At 48.9% G+C, this 21945-nt stretch overlaps 1 protein-coding gene and 1 pseudogene across 8 annotated transcripts in view; both read left to right on the plus strand.

Annotated features, from left to right (window-relative positions):
* SGSM2 (small G protein signaling modulator 2) overlaps nt 1–21945 on the plus strand; it is a 94409-nt gene that overhangs the window by 43737 nt on the left and 28727 nt on the right. For 2 of the 8 annotated variants that reach the window (XM_035139270.2, XM_060268338.1), the window contains exons 3-12: nt 1790–1952; nt 4223–4387; nt 6221–6288; nt 7147–7292; nt 9180–9314; nt 12746–12870; nt 14295–14362; nt 15008–15171; nt 16391–16526; nt 18306–18440. In XM_035139270.2, the coding sequence (XP_034995161.1) occupies nt 1790–1952; nt 4223–4387; nt 6221–6288; nt 7147–7292; nt 9180–9314; nt 12746–12870; nt 14295–14362; nt 15008–15171; nt 16391–16526; nt 18306–18440 (1305 nt within the window). The remainder of the gene's footprint in view (nt 1–1789; nt 1953–4222; nt 4388–6220; nt 6289–7146; nt 7293–9179; nt 9315–12745; nt 12871–14294; nt 14363–15007; nt 15172–16390; nt 16527–18305; nt 18441–21945) is intronic. The other 6 variants (XM_035139273.2, XM_035139271.2, XM_035139274.2 and 3 more) reach the window with 6 other exon arrangements.
* Nucleotides 9367–10021, plus strand: LOC118096904 (large ribosomal subunit protein uL22-like; annotated as a pseudogene).

Raw genomic sequence — 21945 nt, forward strand, 5'->3', positions numbered from 1 at the left:
CAGATGCGGGTGGGGGAGGAAATAGAAGGGGCAGGGCTTGGTCTTGTCACCTAGACCCAGGCGCTGCCTTCATAGGTGGGGTCCGTTCATGCACCTGCCCAGGTGGGCCATACATGTGGGGACACAGCAGGTTGGTTGGGTAAGAGGGTCTTGCTCATGCTGCCTCACCTTTAAAAGCTTGGCAGGAGGGGCGTGTCCACTAATGGGACATCTTCTGTTTGGTTGTGAACCTCTTTGCTTGATCGTGTGCCTTGGAATCTCGACTTCCAGACCTTGCTGAGCCTGGACTGCTCTTAGCCAGAATGAAGATTGCTTCCTGGCTTGCAAACAACAGCAGTGTTTGAAATGAACCAGGTGCATTTTGCGACCAAGTGAAGATGCCTGGGTGCCAGGGCCCAGCCTGACATCTCCACCATCTGGAGATGTGTGCTTGGAGAATCCTTGGATCTGGGCTGTTTTCACACACTAATACCCTTTCCCTTAGAATTCTATCCGTTCTTATTTGTCTGCACAATGGGAATGAATTTCTGGATCCAAAATGCTTTTTCTGTGCAACCTGAGCAGTAGCAATCATCATTAAGAAAAAGGGTTCGGAATAGGCCAATATATATGTGACTGTCCCTGGATCAAGTGACTTTTCTTCTTTAAATTGTTCTTAACCTTGCTCTAGGTTGCCACTTGAACTAGCCGGGTGGTTTACCGAGAATCAATCACAGTCAGTTCATTATTTGAAAAAATAAGACTTTAGAGCAGGGGTCCCCAAACTTACCTTGCCGAGGGCCGGTGCCACCAGCACCGATTACCCTGCGGGCAGGAGCGCGCGCCCATGCGCATGCACCCATGCGATTTCCGGCGCACTTCCGGGTTGTCGGAACACCAGAAATAGCTTTTGCACATGCGCATTGGCCTCCTCCGGCCTGGAAGTGCGCCGGAAATAACGCTTGCGCATGCACACAAGCTATTTCCGACGCTCCGGCGACCTGGAAGTGGGCGGCCGCGCCGCGCCGGTGAGAGCGGGTGGCAGCAGCGGGTGGCAGGGGTTGCCAGGGGCCGCATAAATAAGCCTTGCGGGCAGCATCTGGCCCGTGGGCCTTACTTTGGGGAACCCTGCTTTAGAGCCATCTTGCCCCAAAATGGCAACTAAACATTCTGTTTTGGCAACTTTAACCTTGGTCTAAGGAGCTATTTGGCACCTAGCTTATACAGTGGTGCTTCGACTTACGAAGGCGATCCGTTCCGCGGTGCTCTTCGTAAGTCGAAGTCTTCAGTTGTCGAAGCATCCGTTTTGCGCATGCGCGAAGCGCGATTTTGCAGAACGCGCATTCGGCGAAAAGACTTCCGGGTTTGCCGACTTTGTAAGTCAAAACCTTCGGGAGTCGAGTCATTCGGATGTCGAGGTACCACTGTACATCTGAATTTCTAACACTGAACAGCAGCCACTGTCATTGTGTTTTGTGACAGGAGCCTGATGCTAGTCAGAGGTAGTTCTTCATTTGTACGCCCAGGTCATCCCATCATGGCTTAGGATGGGATGCAGTTAGACTGCTGGCTCCTCCCCCTGAAGCGCCACCTTGTAGCTTTGTAGTCTTCGCTATCCAGGCTCTTATTTTATGCCTGGCTGTGGTTGACGGACCATCAAGTCCATCCACCCTGAGCTTCCAGGGACACCCACCCCTGAACTTTTGCTCCTATTGTTAAACAGGAGCCTGTGTTTGCCCCCGAGGCCACAGAACTCTGCAGCGGAGTGGTGTTTGCTCCTTGACACGCTTGCCTTCTTATTTCCTCCCAGGGGTGGTGGAAGCTTGCCTCCTGCACATGCTCAAGAGACGGGCAGCCGGCTTCCTGCGGACCGACAAGATCGCCGCCCTCTTCACCAAGGTCGGCAAGACGTACGACGTTGCCAGCGATGTGTGCAGGAAAGCCCAGGAGCTGCTGCAGCAGGTAGAAGGCAGGTGAGGGCTAAGGTCCGCCTCCGAAGGGAGTCCGCAGCTCAGTGATGAAACCTTGTTTTGCAGAATTGGCACGCCCACCCCACCAGCCCAGTCCCGGAGTTAGATCTGCAGCGTTTTCAGTTGCAAGACTGGAGCGTGTTCGTTTCTGCACACTGCAAAGGGTTGGCATTGGGGGGCGATATCTTTGGGCACCGGCCAAGGACCCCAGCACTCTCATGCCCCCACCCCCCGGCCTTGATGCCGGCTTGCAGGGACACATTTTAACAGACTGGTTCCAGGCATGCATTGCGAGGCTAAGAGAGACCTTGCTTGCACTCTTAAGAGGTCAACTCAGACAGGTTTTTCGGGTCCTTTATTTCTTGCCCCGTTTAAATATTTGCTTCAGCTGTGAGCTGCCACATTTTGAACAAGTTTATATTTAAACAGCCCATGTGGTGATGCAAAAGGGTTCTGTGATGGCTATGCAGCAGATATTAAATCAGTGCTGAAAGGGGAGGGGGAGCGTTTTTTTAAAAAACAAACAAACAAACATTTTATAACGTATATAAAATGGAGAGGACAACTGTAACAGCAGACAGAAATCAAAAGGCGAAAAAAGAAAACTATGAAATGGGCACACAAAATGAGTACCGTCGCTCGGGTTTTAACATGGGTTAAAATAACAAAATCCAAGTAAGGACTAACGGTATTATCAGATTATCACGTATAGTTCCTGAATTGCCAGGTTGGTTACAAGGGTTGGGCATAAAAAAAATGCCAAAGCGTTTTAAAAAGTGTTCTAGTCCCTCTAAAACAGGCATCCCCAAACTGCGGCCCTCCAGATGTTTTGGCCTACAACTCACATGATCCCTAGCTAACAGGACCAGTGGTCGGGGAAGATGGGAATTGTAGTCCAAAACATCTGGAGGGCCGAAGTTTGGGGGTGCCTGCTCTAAAATATCAAACTATGCATAATTTCCTCCATTATAGCTATATTCCGTACCATTAGTTTTCCAGTACCATTGATTTTGGACAACAATAGTTTATTTAGCAATATTTATTGTTTCTGTCAAAATGAAGCCATCCTTTGTTTTTGTGAATGCTCTGGGAGGCTACTACTGTACTCAAATTGGCAAGGTGTTATGGGGGGGGCGGCGGCGGCAGCCGGTCTCTTTCGCACCCCTTCTCCTCTGAGTCTTGTTCCGGTTTAACCCAGAATTCCCTGGGAACACACTGTTCTAGGTGCCGACTGTTTGGTCTGCGTTGGCCCAGACCCCAAAGGCATGACCCCCAAGTGCAAGTGTGCCCATGTGCACGCTCACACAAAAACGCCCCCCTCCCAAAAAAAGAAGCCACAAAAGAATCCATCTTTCTTTTTTCCCTTTTCAGGTCACCTTTAAGAAAGCTGGAGAATATAGCGAGGAGTTTCAGCTATCAGCCAGCGCTTCTTTCTCTCCTCAGGTTATTAGTTTATGTCAAGTGAGAATTAGAGGGGATAGTCCAGCCTGCAGCAATCTGGTGTGTTCTGGATGTTTTGGACTACAACTCCCATCAGCCCCAGCTCCCAAGGACTGCTGGGAGTTGTAGTCCAAAGCATGCAGAAGCCACCAGATTGCCAAAGGCTGAGCTAGATAAATAAAGGTTTTTTATTTTCTTTCCCCATAGTCCGGCAGATTGAAGGAGGGAGCAAAAATGTTTCCGATGGAATTATTTTTCTCCTCCTTGCCTCCCCCCCCCCATCCATCCTCTCCAGTTTAAACTAGTTTACCAATGTCAGTAAGGCTTGTTTAACTGCTAGCATGTTCTCCTGTCAGCTGTTGCTTCGACACTCTTTCGAAAACGGACCAATTAGGCCTCCTGGTTTGGAAATGGTAGTTCCAGCCAACGCACAACAACATCACAAGTGTGGTTCAAACACCTGTCTAATGCTAGAACAGGGAGGTATCCAAGGGAGCCAAAAGTTGGACAATTCAGGGCAGATAGAAGGAAGTTTATGGAGCGCATAAACTGTGGAACTCACTGCCACAGGAGGCGAGGGTGGCCACCAGCTTGGAGGACGAAATCAGGGACAAGGCTGTCAATGGCTACTAGCCAATGGCTACCAGCCATTGACAGGTGCTCTCCACCCCACCCCACCCCAGAAGGGACCCCCTGAGGGAATGCAGGCCTTGCATTTGGGGCGGCCACAGAGTTGTCAATCCCTCTCCAGACAAATTAACCCGTGTTTGCGATGAAGCTTTAAACTCTCTCTCTCTTTTGAGAGTTTTCAGGCTTTCTTTATTTCTCTTTAGCAGGAGAAGTCAGCCGGCTGGCCAGGAATCCCTCAAGAGGCAGACGTCCACCACAAGCAAAGCCCCTGCGCTGACCCCACAAGCGGTCAAGCATATCTGGGTTCGCACCGCTCTGATCGAAAGGGTGCTGGACAAGATTGTGCAGTACGTGGTGGACAACTGCAGGTAAGGGACGTGCCGGAACTTGGCTTTGTTTTGTTTTCCAAAAGGAAAGAGAGCCATGAGTGGCGCATGCTGTCGTTATAAAAAAGCTATCAATGGTGGGGGGGTGGGGGGGCTGGAGAACCTTTTCCAGCCTGAGGGCTGCATTCCTTACTGGGCAACGTTCCGGAGGCCACGTGCCACTAGTGGGCAGAGCAATGAATGGAGGCTCTCTCTCATCATTAGTAGTCATTTTGATTTATTGCCCATCTTTTACCCTAAGATCCCAGAATGGACCATATTAATTTAAAAAGCAATGTTAAAAACAAATGTTAAAACAGGCATCCCCAAACTGCGGCCCTCCAGATGTTTTGGCCTACAACTCCCATGATCCCTAGCTAACAGGACCAGTGGTCAGGGATGATGGGAATTGTAGTCCAAAACATCTGGAGGGCCGAAGTTTGGGGATGCCTGTGTTAAAACAAATTAAAATCACAACTTAGTCAAGTCCTTCCTTCCTTCCTTCCTTCCTTCCTTCCTTCCTTCCTTCCTTCCTTCCTTCCTTCCTTCCTTCCTTCCTTCCTTCTCTCTCTCTCTCTCTCTCTCTCTCTCTCTCTCTCTCTCTCTCTCTCTCTCTCTCTCTCATCTATCTATCATCTTATCTATCTATCTATCATCTATCTATCTATCATCTATCTATCTACAGTATCTATCTATATCTATCAATCATCTATTTTATTTTCCTTTCTTCTTTTTTCCATCTTGCTTCCCTTCTCTTTGCTCCTGTTTCTTTTCAGATTAGATTTTTTAAACACTTCTTTTATTCTGGCGTCGGGCATAATCCTTGCGTATCTTTTGATGAGTAGCACACCTGGAACTAGAGGCGATGCTTTCCTTCTCACCGGTCGACGCGGAGCAGCTGGCTTCCGCTGAGTCAGTTCCCCCTCCGTGTTAACAATATGCCTCAGAGAGGCTCCTGTGTGCTGTGCCCCCAAATCTGTACCAACATATGCTGATGCTGCCTCTTTCATTTTTGGAAAAAGATTGTCTAATGGGCAGCAGCCAAGGCAAGCCACCGAGGTGCAAAGGCAGCCCACACTGCTTCCTTTTTTTAAAACCAGGAAAATATTCCTAGGCGGTGGGAATGACATCAGCGCTCTTAGGGGGAAGAGTGAGGACTCCTGTTCCCTCTAGTGGTGAAATGCCATTATTCCCACCGTAGAATCAGAGAGTCATAGAATTGTAGACTTGGAAGGGACCCCCAAGAATCATCAGGTCCAACCGCCTGCGATTCAGGAGTATGCAGGGATAGAACCTGCAACCTTGGCATTATCAGCACCCACGCTTTAAGCCAGGCATAGGCAACCTCCAGATGTTTTGGGACTACAACTCCCATAATCCCTAGATAACAGGACCAGTGGTCAGGGATGGTGGGAATTGTAGTCCCAAAACATCTGGAGGGCTGGTTGCCTATGCCTGCTCTAAGCTAAGAAGTATTGAGGGCAGACTGAGGTTGGTGTGCCAGACCTCCCGTTTGCTGGAAGGCACCAGCCTCCACTCTGGCCTGGAGAACGGCTGCCAGTCAGAGCAGGCAACCCTAGGCTCAAGGAGCAAATGCTTTGCCAGGGTCTATAAGCCAGGGGCCCCTGTGTAAGAAAGCCAGCCCTGCTTTTTTGTTGTTGTTGTTCTGGGCTTTGCTCCTTTCAGAACGTGGCCTGTGTTTAAATAATAATAACAACCAGAAGAACCTCTCTCTCCTCCGCACGGCAAACTTCATTAACGCCCGTGCTCCTTTTTTTCATTGAAAGGTAAATGTTATTTTATCGCCAGTCGTTTTGTGTGGTTGCTCTCTTCCAGCAAATATTACGAGAAAGACGCTCTGCTGGCAGATCCGGTCTGTGGGCCCATCTTGGCTTGCCTGCTGGGTGAGCATCTTTCAAATGTTATTTCTGTGTGCTTTGGAAGAGCGCTGTTTTGACAGTCCCCGTGTGGTTCCCTGAAAAGGCATTTGCACAGATGATGAATGTGAGTCAAGAAACGTGATGCTATTGCACCAAAGGAAAGAGCAAGGATTCGAGGAGAGGAAGGGAGAGGAGGTTCTGTGAAGCAACAGGCTCTAACTGAGGCATGGCTGAGCTTTTGGCATCAGCATCAACAATTTTCAAACCCCAATTTTCCTTTTCTGGTAAAAAGAGGAGTGGGCTATATGTTCTATGGAGCTGGGTCTGGGTAGGGGAACCTGTGACTCTCTAGATATCATTGGACTCCAACTCCCATCAGCCCCAGGCAGCATGGCCAGTGGTTAGAGATGCTAGGAGTTGTAGTCCACAACACCTGAAGGGCACCACCATTAGCTGTCCCTGGTATAAAGGCTGATAGGTATTTAAATCCTGTTTTGCCAAGGGCCAAGATGCTGGATTTGGTAGATGTCCACAGGCAATTAGTTGTGTAATCTGAGGGCCACCACCAAGAAGCTCCTGTCACTGGGAATCAAGCAGTACCCAAATTTGAGATAACCTGGAAAACATTTTATTTGCCTGTTCCTTTAGACCAGGGATGAGGTCTTCCAGATGTTGTCGTACTCCAGATCCCACCAGCCCCAGCCAGTATGGCCCTGTAGTCAAGGATGATGGGTGTGGGAGTCTCACAACATCTGGAGCCCCCATCACTGGCTTAGATCTCTTTAGTTGAGGAGAAGCTGCTGACTTTCTTCCACCCCTGAGAAGGCAAAAAGGAGTTTCCCAATTCCATTCTTTCTCTCTCTCTTTTTGGTCTGTTCTCAGTTGGACCCTGTGCCCTGGAATACACCAAGCTGAAAACGGCCGACCATTTCTGGACAGACCCCTCGGCCGACGAACTGGTTCAACGGCATCGCATCCACGGAGCCCACGGCCGGCAAGACTCTCCGTCCAAACGGCCGGCGTTAGGAGTGGGTCCTTTTTTCTCCCTGATGTGGCAGCGCAGCCTTTACCATTCCGTGGCCCTTCAGATGTTTTGGGGGCTATAGCTTCCATCGGGCCCAGCCAGATGATGGGAGCTGAGGTCCAGAATATCTGGAAGGGTGTGGCAAACATGGTTATAAACAATTTAAGCTGCATGCACACTGTATGTTTAGGGCACTTTTGAAGCACGGCTCTACCCCAAGAATCCTTGGAAGTGTAGTCTGTTAAGGGCTCTGGGAATTGTATTTCTGTGGGTGCCGGGGGCAAACTACAGTTCTCAGAATCATCTGGGGAGGGTGCACTGAAAAGGCATGGTGGGTATGGAAGCACTGGGAGGAATTCAACTTTGTGCTACGTTGAACGTGCTTTCCGTACAAGCATTTCAGCTTGCCAGGCAGAACAACCTCCCCCTGTGCCGTGTTCTGAGTCCTCCTGAGCCAATTTTGGGATGCAGGGGAGGCACAGAGGGAGGAGAGTGGGTGGTGGGTGGGAAGTCCATTGCAAAAGCAGAGGTTCTTGTGCAAAAGCAGAGGTTCTTCCACCAATGGGACTCATTGGGGCACCCACCCCTCAGACTGTAAATCAGGCATCCCCAAACTGCGGCCCTCCAGATGTTTTGGCCTACAACTCCCATGATCCCTAGCTAAGAGGACCAGTGGTCAGGGAAGATGGGAATTGTAGTCCAAAACATCTGGAGGGCCGAAGTTTGGGGATGCCTGCTGTAAATACTATAGAGTCATCAAATTGTAGAGCTGGAAGGGACTCTGGGGAATGTGCAGCTGTTCCATATGGGGATCAACCTGCAAATATATATATTCATAGAACTGAAAGTGATCCCAGGGGCCTCCTAGTCCAACTCCTGCAGGAGGATTGTAGTGCCCTCATTCATAGGTTGTGCTTCTATGCAACAAGGGATTCACAACAAAACTCCCCCTCCCCCCCCCGCCATTACTGGGCTTACTCGAAGGAAAGTCACTTTTTTGCATGTGTAGGGAATTTTTTTAAATGTTTGATGTTTTATTATGCTTTTATATTTGTTCGAAGCTGCCCAGAATGGCTGGTGTAACCCAATCAGATAAATAATAATAATAATAATAATAATAATATAAAGAATTAATTTATAAATTTAATTACTTTATTATTTATTATTTAATTAATAAATTTATTATTTTATTATTTATGGGTTGTTTGCTGCTGCTACTACTACTACTATTACAGAAGCATAAAACTGAACATTAAAATATAGCAGGACTTCTGAATACTCCTCATTGGACAGTGAAGCCCATCAAAATCAATATGATTTCCTTCTGAGGAATTTAGACGGCAGCCTTGCTGAGAAATGCGACGCTGTTCCTCTTTCGGGAATCTAATATGGGGCGAAGCTTTTGTTGTTTCCATCACCCCAGAAAAGGGGACTTCTCTTTGGTGTCTTGTATCACCATTGCCCTCTGAGCCAGCATGACCAGGGGGACAGGATCAGGCGATGGCTTGAGTCTGGCTCCTTGCTGTGCTCTCCCCCCCCCAAAAAAAGTTGTGGCAGCAAATTGCGGGTCGATATGAGGGGATCGTGCCCTTCAAAACTCCATTTGGGTTAGGGCAGAGTTTCTCAAGCTAGGGTCTCCAGCTGTTTTTGGACTACAGTTCCCATCATCCCTGCTAGCAAGGGATGATGGGAGTTGTAGTCCAAACAACAACTGGAGACCCAAGCTTGGGAAACCCTGGGTTAGGGTAAAGCCAAGGAATAACCACAACTTAACAATGAAAATATAATTAACGTGAGGCCGCCTCTCCCACCAAAGCAGGAAGTTATTCACAGTTGTCTATTGCTGCCAATGCAACGGTATCCTTGCGTGTGCCCTCCCCCCCCCCTCCAGATTCGGAAACGGCACTCCAGCGGAAGCATGTCGGAGGATCGCTTTGCTGCCTCGGCTAGAGATTACGTCGAGTCGTTGCACCAGAATTCCCGGACGCACTTGCTGTATGGAAAGAACAACGTCCTGGTTCAGCCCGTAAGTGCTTGTATCGTGTGGCGTGGGGCAGAGGGACACATCTTTTTTATATTGGTGTTAGAAAGAGGAAGCTGTGCTTTTCCCCGGCTGTAGCTGTGGCTGTAAGGTAAGCTCTGAAAATGGTCCGCTACTCACTTGATCCGGAGAACCCCACAAAATCTTGCAAAGTCAAGGGGGTCCAACCTTCGTGTTCACTTTAAGAACACACGTGAGACTGCCCAGGCTATCAAGGGTATGCACATCCAGAAAGCTACCAAGTACTTGGAAGGATGTGACCCTAGAGAAGCAGTGTGTTCCCTTCCATCGTTACAATGGTGGCATTGGCAGATGTGCCCAGGCCAAGCAGTGGGGCTGGACACAGGGGCGTTGGCCAAAAAAAGAGTGCTGAGTTCCTCCTGCACATGCTTAAAAATGCTGAGAGCAATGCTGAGCTCAAGGGTCTGGATGTAGAGACTCTCTGGTAATTGAGCACATTCAGGTTAACAAAGCTCCCAAAATGCTACAGGGCTCATGGTCGCATTAACCCCTACATGAGTTCTCCTTGCCACATTGAGATGATCCTCACAGAGAAGGAGCAAATTGTCCCTAAGCCAGAAGAGGAAGTTGCTCAAAAGAAGAAGATATCTCAAAAGAAACTGAAGAAGCAGAAACTGATGGCTCGGGAATAAACATCTATTCAGTTCACAAATAAAAAACAAAATTTAAAGAATTAATTAATGGAAGAAAGGAAACTATGCCAGGAATGAATGAAAGAAAGGAAACTGTGCCAGGAACCCTGCTTCTGTTCCCAGCCCCCCTACAGATCCTGCCCCCCGTCTTGCGTGAGCTAGAGAGGTACGGGGCCTTGTTCAGTAGGGCTAGGAGATATATCTCAGCTGGTTCTTCCTCCCCTAAGGTGGAGAGAAAGAGCAGCAGAGGTACATTCCATACTGTGATATACAGTGATACCTTGCTTCTTGAACTTAATCCATTCGAAAACCAAGGCGTGGTTTCTGATTGGCTGCAGGAGCTTCCTGCACTCAAGCAGAAGCTGCGTCAGACGTTTGGCTTCCGACAGGGACGTGGGTGGTGCTGTGGGTTAAACCACAGAGCCTAGGGCTTGCCGATCAGAAAGTCGGCGGTTCGAATCCCCGCGATGGGGTGAGCTCCTGTTGTTCGGTCCCTGCTCCTGCCAACCTAGCAGTTCAAAAGCATGTCAAAGTGCAAGTAGATAAATAGGTACCACTCTGGCAGTAAGGTAAACGGCGCTTTCATGTGCTGCTCTGGTTCGCCAGAAGTGGCTTAGTCATGCTGGCCACATGACCCGGAAGCTGTACGCCGGCTCCCTCGCCAATAAAGTGAGATGAGCGCCACAACCCCAGAGTTGTCTGTGACTGGACCTAACGGTCAGAGGTCCCTTTACCTTTACCTAAACGGTCGAAAACTGGAACACTTACTTCCAGGTTTTTGGCGTTCGGAAGCTGATTTGTTCATCAACTAAGCCATTCAACAACCAAGATTCCACCATATCGGCATATCACACATTTAAGGTAAAGGGACCCCTGACCATTAGGTCCAGTCGTGACACATATTTAGCTGCTGGTATATCGCAATGCTGGAAACCAGATGTTGCCGAGCCCTGCTGTACCTTTAAAGCAGTATCATACCCCTTTAATCAGCAAATAACTCTCCATGGGAAACTCTGGGAATTGTAGCTCTGGGAGGGGAATAGGGGCCTCCCCGCAACTCTCAGCACCCTCAACAAGCTACAGTTCCCAGGATTCTCTAAGGGCAAGCCATGGCTGTTCAGAGTGGTATGATTCTGCTTTAAATGTGCAGTGCAGATGAACCCAAGTTCAAGTCACTTTTAGCCTGTCGTCTTAATAATCCCAACAAAGTACTGAAGGAGAGAAAAGAGTCTGGAGAGGGGTATATATTAATTCACCTCATTTGCCAATATCACGATCTCTCCAGAATCTTGGCCGTTAAGTGCAGCATTACAAGCCAGCTGGGGACCTGTGTCGCTTCACGTCAGAATTAAAAGTCATGAAGTGGACACCGACAAGGGAATTCATTTAAAGACATGAGTCACAAACAGGACAGAGAGAGTTGGAAGCATTGCGATGAGTCACCAATTCGTGCAAGTCAATGAAGGGAAGACCGGAATGTTGGCTTCATTTACATCTAGGTACCTGGGTCAAGGAGACCCCGGCTTTGACATCACACGTCTCTCCCTCTCTCTGTGTGTGTCTCTTTGCTGTGCTCAACAGGACGTCTCGCAGCCTTACTGATCCTCCACAGCTGCCTAGAAGCTGGCTGTGCATTCAAAGTTCAGGATATGCAACAGAGAAACATTATACCTCCCTCTCTCTTAGCAATAGAATTGGTGGGACATCTATGGAAGCTGAATGTCGGGAGATTCAGGACCAATGAAAGAAAGTCCTTCTTCACACAGTTAGGGCATACAGTGGTGCCTCGCTTAACGAATGCCCTGCTTAACGAAATTTCCGCTTAACAAATGCCCTGCTTAACGAAATTTCCGCTTAACGAAAGGATTTTTCGAGCGGAGGTTGCCTCGCTAGACGAATGCGTTTTACGAAAAATTCGTCTAGCGAATCGCGGTTTCCCATAGGAATGCATTGAAATTCAATTAATGCGTTCCTATGGGCAAAAAAAAATAATTCAAAAAAATTCAATGCATTCCTATGGGATTCGCTAGACGAATTTTTCGCTATAAGAAAAGACCCGTGGAACGAATTAATTTCGTCTAGCGAGGCACCACTGTAGTTAAATTGCAGGACTCTCTTCCAGAGGAGGCAGCAATGATTAATGGCTTGGATGGCGTTAATAGAAGATTAGATAAGTTCTTGGAGGGAAAGGTTCTAGTGCTGTGGAGAGAGGGAGCACAAGACTTTTCTCTGCCTCCTTTCTGATTTGCAACCCAGAGCCTCACCTGCTCCCAGGTTCTTTCCAGTTCAAAGTCGTGCTGTTGAAAGGTTTGGGGCCCATTAGGGATGGGATGTGCAGAAGCAGTGTCCCCAATAATAATAATAATAATATAATTTATTATTTATACCGTACCCACCTGACTGGGTTTCCCCAGCCACTCTAGTCGGCTCCCAACAGAATATGAAAGCACAATAGAACATCAAACGTTAAAAACTTCCCTAAACAGGGCTGCCTTCAGACATCTTCTAAAAGTCAGAAAGTTGTTTATTTCCTTGATATCTGATGGGAGGGCGTTCCACAGGGTGGGTGCCACTACCGAGAAGGCCCTCTGCCTGGTTCCCTGTAACCTCACTTCTCGCAGGGAGGGAACCGCCAGAAGGCCCTTGGCGCTGGACCTTAGTCTCTGGGCTGACCCTGGCTCTTCTAGTTCTTGCGGTGCACTTTCTCCTACATTTCTCCTAAACCGTTTCCTCTCCTTATTATTTGGCTGGCTTCCCAAACAGAAAGATGACATGGAGGCCATCCTGGGCTACCTCTCTCTCCACCAGTCAGCCGATTCCCTCACTCTGAAATGGATGCCGAATCAGCTCATGAACGGGACGCTGGGGGACCCGGAGCTTGAGAAAAGGTAAGACGCAGAAGTGGTCCTGCAGCCGTTGGGTGTAAGAAAGAAGTCTGGCAGGTGGGGGGCTGGCTGAGGGCAGACTGGGCTTGTTTGGGGCAAGCGCACCATTCGCTGTAATGCACCAGTGGGGAAACTCAGGCCTGGGTGGGGAGTGCAAATGCGGTGCTCTAGGGCTCTCTGCCTGGCCGTCACCAAGGAATGGTGAAAGGAACCAGCTGGGGAACCCCCAAGGGAAGAAGGCTCAGAGCCCGGGGAATGGTGGTGGGATGACGATGAGGGAGAAGAGGGAGAAGACTGGGAAGAGGAGGCGTCGGAAGATGAGGGGTAACAAGGCTTAATGAGTGGGGAGAATCGGTGGCAGAGGGAAATCCAGAATCAGAGGCAGAAGCTGAAGCAGGAGAGGAGGGAGGTCAAGAGGCAGAGAGGAGGCTGGCTGGTGAAGAGACCCTAGTGTCTCTCCTTCCCACTGGTCTCCCAGAACCAGAAAAGGGCTGAAATGGGTGGAGCAGTGGCAGGCTACGTGCAGGCACAGTCTCTGATTGCTTGAGGAAGGTCCTGGAGAGGAGGAGACATAAACAGGTGTGGGAAGGTGGAGGCCTTTAGTCTCTGATTTTCATGGAGTAATACTACTAGGAATGAGCTGCTTGATCTTCTGCCAAGTCTGGGAAGATCGTACTTTTGCTAATGAAGAGTTAACTCCAGCTTTGAATGGTGTGATTTACTGCTGGGTCGCACTTTGACACTGGCCTTCAGATCTCTTTCCAGGCCACACCCCTCCCTGGCTCTGCTTTGTTGCTCCCTAGGCTAAGATGTGCTTTGAACCCTGATATTGCCTCTTTCTCGCCTGGGCGGAGGGCAGAGAAGGGGCATTTGCAAAACCCCTCTACTCCCAAAGCGGGTGCTTTGTGCTGATACTGCCGGTAATTTTGTTTGTTGTGTGTTGCCTTGACAAAAGCTTGGATTATTAGTCAATCAATCAAACAGTAATTAAACAAAAAAATTCCTTCAGTAGCACCTTAAAGACCAACTAAGTTTTTATTTTGGTATGAGCTTTCGTGTGCATGCACACTTCTTCAGATACCTTCTTCAGATACTTCTTCAGGTATCTGAAGAAGTGTGCATGCACACGAAAGCTCATACCAAAATAAAAACTTAGTTGGTCTTTAAGGTGCTACTGAAGGAATTTTTTTATTTTACTTCGACCCAGACCAACACGGCTACCTACCTGTAACCAGTAATTAAACAAGTATCTGAAGAAGTGTGCATGCACACGGAAGCTTATACACGGAACAAACTTAGTTGGTCTCTAAGGTGCTACTGGACAATTTTTATTTTTTTTTAGTAATTAAATTGATGTTGGGTTGACAGGGCCTTGAAGAAATGACCACCTTGTATTTCTGTTTGTTTATCTTATTACATGCATTCAGCATCTACTGGGACTATGCTTTGATTGTGCCATTTAGCCAAATCGTGTGCATCCACTGCCATCAGCAACGTAAGCATCATACGCTCTTTGTCATGGGGAATCTGGGACCTTCCAGAGGGTCTCTGGACCATATGCACTTTCTCCGGTCAGTATGCAGATTCTCCAAGACCCAAGCCACCTTTTCCAATTTCTTGTTCAGCAGTGTGCAATCTACACTCCTCCGGCCCACCTGTCCTCTGCCTAATCTCACATGGCCCACAATGGCCCACAACACACCTTCCCATTGACTGGAGAAAATGCATATTGACCAGAAATGTACAAAATTCAGTCACAGTATGCGCATCATTGAGGCCGAGAGGTGGGGTCTTGTCGTCTGGGCAGCCCAGGACCTCCATACACACTGCCCAGGCTTGCACCCCGGGGACGTCAAATGAATATGCACCTTCTCCAAGGCTTGTTGGGGATTATGCACAATGACAAGAGAATGTACAAAATTCAGTCGCAATATGCACGTTCTCCAAAGCCTGTTGGGGATTATGAATATTGACCAGGAAATGTGCACAACTCTTCATGGAAAGATTATGTGCACATTCTCCCTGAGACCTGGTAGGTATGTGCACAATGGCCAGGTCCCCCCCCCCATTAACCACTCTACTTAGATTCCTCTTGACTTACTTAAACAGAGCTAACATTGAGGCATATTCATTCCTGCAGCAGAGCGAGGGGGGACGTTGGTTCTGGTGAGCCAAGATGGCATCCAACGGCCCCCACTTCACTTCCCGCCTGGTGGACACCTCCTTGCCTTCCTTTCTTGCCTTGAAAACGGCCTTCTGCCCCGTGGACAGTTGGAGCCTCCACTGTGGTCCCAGCAGGGAAAGGTGAGCCCTCTAGCCTGGCAAGTAACGCCTTCCGTATGGACCTGGCAGGACAGTAATGGGTAACCTCCGGCCCTGGTGATGTCACTGGACTCCAGTTCCCATCAGCCACAGCAGCCAGCATGGCCGGTGGAGAGGGATGATGGGAGTTGTAGTCCAGCAGCATCTGTAGAGTCACAGGCTCCCCATCTATCAGCGGCACCTGTAGGGATCCCTGCAGAATCCCCTAAAGCTGTGTGAGGTGCTTTGCAGCCCCAGCAATCGACTCCCTGTTGGGCCTTCAAAGCTTGCTTATACCTGCACTGTTTAATTTCAAGTGGCAATTGGTAGGTGGGCGGTCCCATCGACCTGCCCAGTTCCCCACTCTGCTGTGTCCAATCAGGGTCTCTCTTCCAGTCTCAACCAACCATATGCTTCCCAGCTCTCGACGGCTATGCAGCTCACCCAACCAACTAGTACTCGGTTAACTTTCATGAAGGGGAAAGTTGCAATTTGGCAAGCAGCTGCTGAGAACTGCTCCACTGCAGGGTAGAGCACTGCTGCTTGGGATCCACCCAGCCACCCAGCTGTGCCTTTTTCCAGGATACCTAGTCCAGTCCACCACCCGGAGTTAGTCAGCATTCTGAACATGCTCAGTCCTCTTTGGGCTGTTTGAGGATGCAATCAGCAAACCCCAGGATTTCCAAGCCTTCCCAGACCTTTGTGTGTTCATGTGGGGGGGGGGTGCCATTATGGCTGTATAACTGATGGCACACCCCTCTTGCACATCAGAAATAGCGGGAGCAAGATAGACCATTCCTCCTCCTCCATGAGAGGCCAAAAAGAGCCCTGGTAGATTGCAAAAAAGCGGCGTCTAAACTAGAAGCCTATTCTCATAGTGGCTAGCCGGATGCTCTTCAGAAGCCCCCAATCAGTCCTTGAAGGTTATATTGCCCTCTCCGATAGTTGTTGCTCCTTAGCAACTGGTTCTCACTGATAGACTGCCTCTGAACATGGAGGTTTCATCTTAGCCACTGATAAGAGACCGCCCTGCTCCATTAGCCACCTCTTCCGGCAATTGACTTCCACATCTTGCAAGGGAGCCCTCCTTTGGCCTGCCCTGGATTTACTGCTTTGTCGGGTAACCCCTGAGATCTAGTGTCCTGAGAGAGGGATTTAGAACTCTCTACTACAGCCTCTCTGTGAGTCACATCCTGTCTGATTGCCCTGTTTTACATTGTAGGGCAAAGTGTTCCCCAAACTCCGGAAACGGAACACCCACAACAAGACTGTGGATCTGGAAGAAATGCCGGCAGCTATGGAGACGGCTGCAGATTACGTCTTCAGGATCATTTACCCAGGCCATAGGCACGAAAACAGTAAGAACCTCCTTTGTTTTGTTTTTCGTTTTACATAGATGACGGAGAAATGCAGGTAATTTCTTTGGCAGCAGCGAGGCGACACTGGGGATTTCCTTGAAGTTTTTAGTCTTTTTTAGAACATTCGCACTGTGCCTTTTTGATTTAAATTGCCCTCGAGGAAACTTAAAAATTGATGACACTGTCAAATACAGTTACATTTAAAAATAATAATAATTAACGAACTATCATCAGGGTCAGGGATGGGGAACCGGTGGCCTTCTATTTTTATATCAATTTTATTAAGAGTTTTCAACATATGATACAAAAAAATACAGTGGTACCTCGACTTACGAACAACTCGACAACCGAATTTTTCAACTTGCGAATGGGGCAAATGGCCGCACGCTTACGAATGTCTCGACATCCGAAAGGAAACCGCGGCGGTTTTAGAGAGGGATTTTTCGACTTACAAATTTCTAGATAGGGTTGCTTCGATTTACGAATTTTTCCGTTTTCAATGCATTCCTATGGGAAATCACGTTTCCAATGGCGCTTTTCGCCTTGCGAATTTTTCGACCTACGAAGGTGCCTTCGGAACGGATTAAATTCGTAAGTCGAGGCACCACTGTACCCAATTAGTCTAGAGCAGGGGTCCCCAGACTTACCAGCGTTTGGGCCGGTTCCCACCGCGCCGATCGCGCGGCGGGCCGGAGGGCGGGGGAGCGCGCGCCTGTGCGGGCAGGCGGGCGGGGGAGTGCGCGCCCGTGCGCATGCACATGGGTGCTTACTGGCGCGGCGGCGCGCTTCCAGGGTGGGGAAAGCGCCGAAAATCCGTTGTGCGCATGCGCGTGGGCCTCCCCCAACCCAGAAGTGCACCAGAAATGACTTCTTCCGGGTCGGGAGAGGCCCATACGCATGCGCACAAAGGATTTTCGGCGCTTTTTTCCCAACCCGGAAGAGCGCTGCCGCGCTGCGCACCATAAGAGCGGGCAGCAGCGGTGGGCGGCAGGGGTCGTCGCGGGCCGGATTGGCAGGCTTATTGGGCCGCATCCAGCCCCCGGGCCGTAGTCTGGGGACCCCTGGTCTAGAGAGAGAGAGAGACTTACCAGCAAATTGGCATTGCATTTGATTTTCCATGAGAAATTATCACGTACAGAAAATTGTGAGTTGTAGAATTCAACACAGTCATTGGCAGTGTGTGTCTCTCTTTTTAAAAATAAAAATAAAATAAAATTGAAGGATCTGCCACAGGGAGTGAGAAGCTGCAACCCTCCAGATGCAGGTGGACTCCCAAAACCGACCATCCCAGCCAGCATGGTTAGTGACTAGGGGTGATGGGAGTTGTAGCCCAATGATTCATCATGCCATGGATGTGTTAGTTGAGATGCCTGCATTGCAGGGGGTTGGACTAGAGGACCGCCGTGGTCCCTTCCAACTCTACAAATCTGTGATTCTGGAAGGTTGTTTGTGACATTGGGGGGGGGGGAAGAGATGTATTCCATTGTGTGCAGTCTTCCTTGACTAACTGAGTAGGCAAGCCATCTTTCGACAACTTTTGGAAGCACCAACCCCAGCTGTTGGGCTGTTCATGCTCGGCTCTTAGAGATGGATGCCTGGGCCTTTGGTTGGAAGGTGGCCTTCCTACCGATCCATGATGTCAGAATCTTGTGTCTGCCCCCTTGTGGAGGGGAGGATCCAGTTCCCTTTGCTTCAGACATGTCCTTTCAAAGCTTGACTGGTGGATCCCAATGCCCGCTTTGTTTTTCTTATTCCTCTTTCACTATTTTCTTTGAGCAGTAACTATTAACTACCACCACTTAGCTGCCAGCCGCTCTGCCTCCGTCGACGATGACGAGGACGACGAAGACAAGCTGCACTCAATGCTATCCATGATCTGCAATCGGAACCTCACAGATCCTAAAAGGATGAAAGGTTTTTATCCTTCTCCCCCCCGCAACCCCACTCCCTCTTCATCCCCCGCCTGGCAGCTCCAGAGCAAAACATACTTTCTCACACGCAACGTGCAACAGTGCTGGCATTGCTGCAGCCTTGAGACGCGTTCTTCCGGGTCAGAGGAATTGCAAGGAGGCCATCTTGGGAAAAGGGAAACCTAAGAGACCAGTGGCTCTTTTGTCCCCTGTTTTCGTTACAAACCGTCGCTAACTCCCTTCTCTGCTCTGCTTAGATGGTAGTCTGTGCTTAGTACTCAGGGACCTTGAACCAGAAAAGCTTGTAGACATGGCCGTCCACAGTGGGGTGGCAGTGAAGAAGGGGGTAGTTGTCCCCATCCTGCTGGGCAACCCATTATTATTATTATTATTTATTATTATTATTATTATTATTATTATTATTATTATTATTATTATTATTTATACCCCGCCCATCTGGCTAGGTTTCCCCAGCCACTCTGGGCGGCTTCCAACGAATAACAAAATACATTAAAATATCACAGATTAAAAACTTCCCTAAACAGGGCTGCCTTTAGGTGTTTTCTAAATGTCAGGTAGTTGTTTATCTCCTTGACCTCCGATGGGAGGGCGTTCCACAGGGCGGGCGCCACTACCGAGAAGGCCCTCTGCCTACGATCCCAGTTTTCATTTTTTTTAAACAAGGTTTCTCGCCTTTGTCGAACCTGAGGTGACAGGCAAAATGTGTGTGTTTCTAATTTCTTTAGAGAGAAACTTGCCTGTTCCTTTTTCATTATGTTATATTGTTGTTGTTATGTTATGTTATGTTATGTTATGTTATGTTATGTTATGTTATGTTATGTTATGTTATGTTATGTTTGTAGGGTTTACTTTGCTGTCTCCGCACCTCCCCCCCCCCAATTCCTGCCCATGCCTTTAAGGTGGTGTGTGCTAAAGCCTCTTCAGGTGGACAAGGGAACTGCGGGTGTAACATCGGGCCTCCTGATTGCCAGCCTATGTGAAGCCTCCAGATTGGTCAGGCCTGATATAAATAAACAGAGCCGAGCCTTTTTGGGGGGTCGAATGCCTTTTTTCGTACCAGCATTACTCAAAGCTCAGGCTTATACTGTAGGCATTGAAGCTGCAGCCCTCCAGATGGACTCCCAACCATCGTAGCAAGCGAAGCAAAGGTGATGGGAGCTGTAGCACGGCAAGATCTGGAGGGTCGCAAGCTTCCCACCCCTGCCAAAGATGGTGGCACGCAGGTCTCCAGTTTCCACTCCATAAAAACCAATACCACATGTCTGAATCTGTCCACAGTCTGGCTCCGACAAAGGGTATCTGGGCGGATGCAACACTGTGAAGAAGGCAATTGGGGTACCAGATCAAAGCCTGAGCCTCTGTCCTCCCATCCTATTCCAACACGGATGGGGGACCATTTGTAGCCTGAGGGCCTCATTCACCTCTGGGAAGCCTTCTGGGGGCCAAATGCTCATGGTGGGCGTGGCCAGAGGTAAAAGGGGGTGGAGCGACAGGCAGTCATGCTACCTGTTGTACAGTGGGCTAGTTTCTACAGATACACCCTCTTCCATGCAGGCAAGCAACAGGCATGATCAAGAGTACAAAGATATCCCAGCCGGGCATAAAACACACAGGGGGGATGTGAAGCAGGGCCAGTGAAGGGTCTGGCCTGGCTTGAGTTCTCAGGGCCAAACCGAGAAGCTTGGAGGGCCACATTTGTCCCCCCCCCCTGCACACTCCCAGGACTGTGGTTGCTTTGTCCTCCTATGCCTGGTGCTTTGTCACTCCAGCACACTCGGTCAGCAACTTTTGCTGTCTGGATGAGCAAGCAGGGAAGGGCATGGAAGCATAGAATTGTAAAGTTGGAAGGGACCCCAAGGGTCATCTAGTCCAACCCCATGTGCACCTACATGTCAATAGCCCCACACACATACGTGCATGTGCGCAAGAGCCATGTGGCATCCAGAACACACACACACACACACACACACACACACACACACACACACACACACTTACTTTCCATAGAGCTGAGGGTGGGGCAGCAACATTGGCAGCCAGGGCTGCCATACTTGTACCCCATTTTAAATTGACTCGGGTTATTTTTTGTTTTGTCCTGCAGACTTTCTATAGCCACTTTGCACATCTCTCTTTGGAGAGAGGAAAATGTGGGATATAAATCTGATTGCAAACAAGCAAAATAAATATTTTAAAAAAAGAAATTTCCCCAAAGTCTCTCTCTTTCTCTCTTTCTCCCTCCCTCCCTCCCTCCCTCCCTCCCTCCCTCTCCCTCCCTCCCTCTCCCTCCCTCTCCCTCCCTCCCTCCCTCCCTCTCTCTCTCTCTCTCTCTCTCTCTCTCTCTCTCTCTCTCTCTCATATAAATAAATAAATCTATAGTGTCAGGAACATGATTTCTTAGGGATAAAGGGAAGAAAATCCATGCACATAGAAAATTAGCATGTCAGGCAGAAGACTTAAGTCTCCCTGACTTCCTAGTTTTCAGTGTGTGGGGAATGTTTATAGAGGAGAATTCAGCCCAGTGCACATCGGAAATGATGGGACAGAAGGCAAGGAGCCCAACAGTAGGTGGCGCCAGAGCCAATGACAGGCAGAGCCAACTCATGCTAGTTTTTTCTCCCTCCTCCTCGCTGCTACAAGAGGCAATACCGGGACCAAGGATGAGAAAACTGACAGGTTGTTCTGTCAAGCAATGCACATTACTTAAGCAGATGCCATAAGACCTTGAGGTGCAGAGTCTCTCCTTACCCAACCTACCCCTGGCGCCTTGACCATTCCTCTGGACAGCATAATGGCAGCACTCTTGCACCCACCTCTCTCTCCATTTTGCTTTTGAGTTCCTTGCCACCCCCTTTTGACATTTCTTGCATGCAGCTGAAAATCTGGCCATGATCAGGAAGATTTGCAGAAACCCGATTAAAAACAAAAAGCAAAAAAACAAAAACAAAAATGAGCTCTCGTTTCTGAAGATGCTGTTCACTCTAATTCTTCACCAGTTCTGGTACCTTTCATCTGAATTCTTAGGTTCTGTGGGGTTCACCTTAAAAGGATACGGTTTCTTTTAATCAATAAAGACCTTCCAAAGCTGTCTTTTTCTTGTCTTGTGGAGGGGTGGGGGGTGGGGGAAAGGGGAGGAAAAACCCAAACCACTCCCCACCCCTTTCAGATTGGTTGGCCAAATGGTTTTTGGGGTGGGGGAAGTTGCCATAAATACTGGCTTGTTCAGCTCCTTCCTGAAGAATTAAGGTGAAGAGCATTTTTTTTAATCCTCCCTGCTCGCTTTTGCTTTAATGGAGTTTGGCTTCTATAGCATGAATAATACTAACCGCATTCTCCGTTCCAACCCTTATACCTTTCTGTTAACACTTTCTGTTGCAATAGTAGCTGAATCCATTGACTGCTCCAACCCCACCCTGAAACAGGCCACTTTTTGGAAACATGAATACACGCTATGTCGGCTAGCCAAGTTGCATGTTTTGGAGTTCCTCCTC

Source organism: Zootoca vivipara, chromosome 15 (genome assembly GCF_963506605.1).
Source record: "Zootoca vivipara chromosome 15, rZooViv1.1, whole genome shotgun sequence".
Classification (NCBI taxonomy): domain Eukaryota; kingdom Metazoa; phylum Chordata; class Lepidosauria; order Squamata; family Lacertidae; genus Zootoca; species Zootoca vivipara.